At 36.3% G+C, this 3360-nt stretch overlaps 1 protein-coding gene across 1 annotated transcript in view; it reads left to right on the top strand.

Moving 5' to 3' along the window:
* LOC140165486 (uncharacterized) overlaps window positions 1–3157 on the top strand; it is a 15469-nt gene extending 12312 nt beyond the window's left edge. The window contains exons 6-7 of the mRNA XM_072188777.1: window positions 67–126; window positions 1920–3157. Coding sequence (XP_072044878.1) covers window positions 67–126; window positions 1920–1960 — 101 coding nt within the window. The 3' untranslated portion in view covers window positions 1961–3157. The remainder of the gene's footprint in view (window positions 1–66; window positions 127–1919) is intronic.
* The last annotated feature ends 203 nt before the right edge of the window (window positions 3158–3360 follow it).

The following is a 3360-nucleotide window of genomic DNA, read 5'->3' as shown; positions in this document are numbered from 1 at the left end:
GAGACTACAACTTGAGTTCTGACACTCCAAATAATTGTACTTTTCATATCTTTCTACGTGTTCTAGGTTCAATACTTGCTTTCGTGAAAATCTGCATAACAATACGCAACAAACGAGCTGCCCAAGGTAAGTCACGTGTGACGATCTTGTGATAAGCTTTGAAGCACTACTTGCCGATCTAACATTGCCTTTATTACATGATATCTTCACTTTCATCACCAAGCAGACCGGAGCTTTGCAAATAAGTCACCCTAATTTTTTTGCGTGGCGAAATTATTCCCGGGTATTATTCTAACAATGTTGCTGTTTGGGCCAATTGATAATGAAAACTTCTTTTTGGCCAATCGGCAGGTAGCTCTCACATGTCTCATGCATGAGGTTAAAGACCCACTCAGTGATCCCAGCGCAAGTGTAAAAAAATTAAAATTGTTTATAAATTACTTAAAAGTGAAGGATAAGTCATTCAAATTGTCATTTTTGGAATGACAAATTTGGCAAAAAATAAAGAAAACAGCAGTACTGACGAAGTTGATGCCCCTATTCAAATACATGTAGCTAATTTAGATACTGTCAGTATTCTTAAATACACGGCTTTCGGCAGAACCACTCACATGCTATTTTGGCACATCTATGACAAGGACAAAGGTACCAAAATCTCAATTTTGATGATTTTTACGATGGTCCGGATGAACAAATCACTGAATTATGTATGTCGTTATTTTGGCCTCAGCATACTTTTCAACGAATAGTCAACAAAACATGTCATTTTAGTAGCTTTATCTATTCGCCATAGGAGTGACGTAGTTAATCGGATTAACTACCATAGCAATAGGGGAATACAATTTTGACTATATCGCCCTGCACTACAACGTTCACGCGGTACCGATGCATTGAACCATAGATGTCAAAACAAATGCCAATGTCACTCGCACCTGTAAGATTAGTATCTTTGAAAAGCGCGGTATTGTATTAAATCTATTATTGCACACATACAGTGGTGATGAGTGCAACCTGCCTGTAATGCATGGCCATCTATTCAAAAATTGTATTCCTATATTGCTATGGTAGTTAATCCGAAAATGACGTCACTTCTACGGCGAATATATTGCTATGGTACTCTCTAAATTCCAAAGAGTGAAAAAGTCAATCCTCCTCGGAGTGACTCTTCGGGTCAATCGAAAAGATTGACATTTCAATCTACCAAGAGTGAAAATAACATATTTTCCTCCATATGAGTACAATTTTCACTCTGCAAAGAGTGAAATTTCAATCTTTTTAGAGTGAAATGTTCAATCTTTTCACAGAGTGTTCCCTCAGCACAATCTCTCTCTCGATTGAAGTGTGTTTAAATTTGACAACAAGCAAATCTCGGGAAAGCAAACTAACAGACAAATACAAAAACAAGAACGGGCAGAAAAACAAATGAATACAACAAACAAACAAACACTCAAACAAGTACACACTTAAAATTGTGGGTTCAAAATTCGATCCCAAAGGGTCAAATCTCTTTTCACAAAAATGACTATATGGGTAAGGGTTATTTGATTAATGGGGATGCTAAAATAGGGACGATAAAGAAAATGACCCCTTTTGGGGTCAAAAATTACCACACTTAGGGTATGTTGGGTTATTTTAATATGATGCATACAAGCAGGAAATGACCCCCAACGTGGTTGATTTCAAACGCGAACAGCGTCAAATCAAAGTGACCCCGTGCAATGGTAAACATTTTGACCACGTTGTGTCAGATCCACTTCCGGTGATTCCGGTGAAACAAAATGATTACTTATAACTATCTTAGACTAAATCCATCACTCGTCTACACTGCGCATGTATTTGTGTTAACCCAGACAGTTGAAGAATGAGGGCAGCAGTCTATAACCATCTCTCAAACGTTCTCCTTTGCCTTTTTTTAACAGAAAACACAAACCAGGAGAAACCTACGCAGAGTCCATCGTAGCAGACGGGGAAAAGTGACGGGGCTGTGCAATAAATGTGTGTTGGCGTGGCCAAAATATTTGTCTTCCCCTTTACACATGCCAGATTTCAAGAAAACCAAATTTAAAACTGCGTATGTCTAATCATGTGAAGCGAGCAGGAGATTTGAATGCTTTCCTACAATATTTGTACGCCTTTTTAGGGCATAGTAATGCTATGCAACACGATAATTTGTCATCAGGCATTTAGTTTTCACCTTTTCTGACATTTTTCTCTATATTTGTTTGTATATGGAATGTTCTATATATAAATTTAATGGAAAATACTAATCAGTAAAGTGAACAAGAGACTCATATGTGGCAATTTCTGGAAGATTAAGTGGTGGCGTTATTACATTAACCATCTATATAGATTAATGATTCTGATTGGCTTGTGGTGATGTAATGAGCTATATATTACAGCAATGTGCTGTAATATATAAGGCCTGGAGAATAATTAAAGAAGGACATCAGATTAGAGTAACAACAGGGAACTCTGCGAAATTTATGTTAGCCAGTAGAGTGGTACAAAAATCGGCACCATTATTCTTCAAACTTCGGTTCGCGGTTCTTATGTGTGTTGGCGAGAAGAAAATACGCCAAAGGCGGAAGTGAAAGCCAATAGTGCTTGATTGTCTTGTCGAATCAAAGAAATGACAGTCTGAAATATCTCCATCAACGAACTGTGGTATTTTGCAGGACTAACACTATGTTTTTTGACTGTCAAGTGGAGCAGATAGCTTACTTAGTGATCTCCGAGAGAGGAGCTTACGGTCAACATAGAAGACCATTTGCAAAACACTAGCACAACAACTAGGATAGTGAAAACATAGTCTTGAGGACTTGGACTTACACATTACCAGATCTTGGACCAAGAACTGAGAACATCAAAGGGATCTCATCAAAACTTAATCAGCCAATCAAGATCTCCAGGCTTAGATAAGCAACCATAACAAAATGAAATCTGTGTATTAATTTTAAGTTTAATTCTTCTTTAAAGTTGTTCATTATAATAAACAGTGTGTTTATGTGTTTGGTGTTGAGTGAACTCGGAAGCAGGTGATTTTTGCCTGTGTCATTTCAGCCAACACAGCGCATCAGATTTAAATATGTAGTAGATTCACCAGGTCATCTAAAAATAATTAAAACTTTAAGATTTGACAATAGAATTTATACAACAAGAAAATCCGCCATTTAGTGTTTCAATTAAATATAACCATTTAACAAATTATAAAACAGTTAAGAATTTCAAACACAATAAAATTGATATAGTAGGAAATTTCACCAATACTTCAATTATTATACAAATTTGAAAACTAAAATTTGATTTCAACATTTTGCTACTTATTACAAGCGGTCATTGTATACTATAAAATATTGCCAA

The sequence above is a fragment of the Amphiura filiformis genome, chromosome 12, assembly GCF_039555335.1.
Source record: "Amphiura filiformis chromosome 12, Afil_fr2py, whole genome shotgun sequence".
Lineage (NCBI taxonomy): Eukaryota > Metazoa > Echinodermata > Ophiuroidea > Amphilepidida > Amphiuridae > Amphiura > Amphiura filiformis.
Note: the sequence above shows the minus strand (reverse complement) of the source record. Positions and strands in the feature narration are given on the sequence as shown.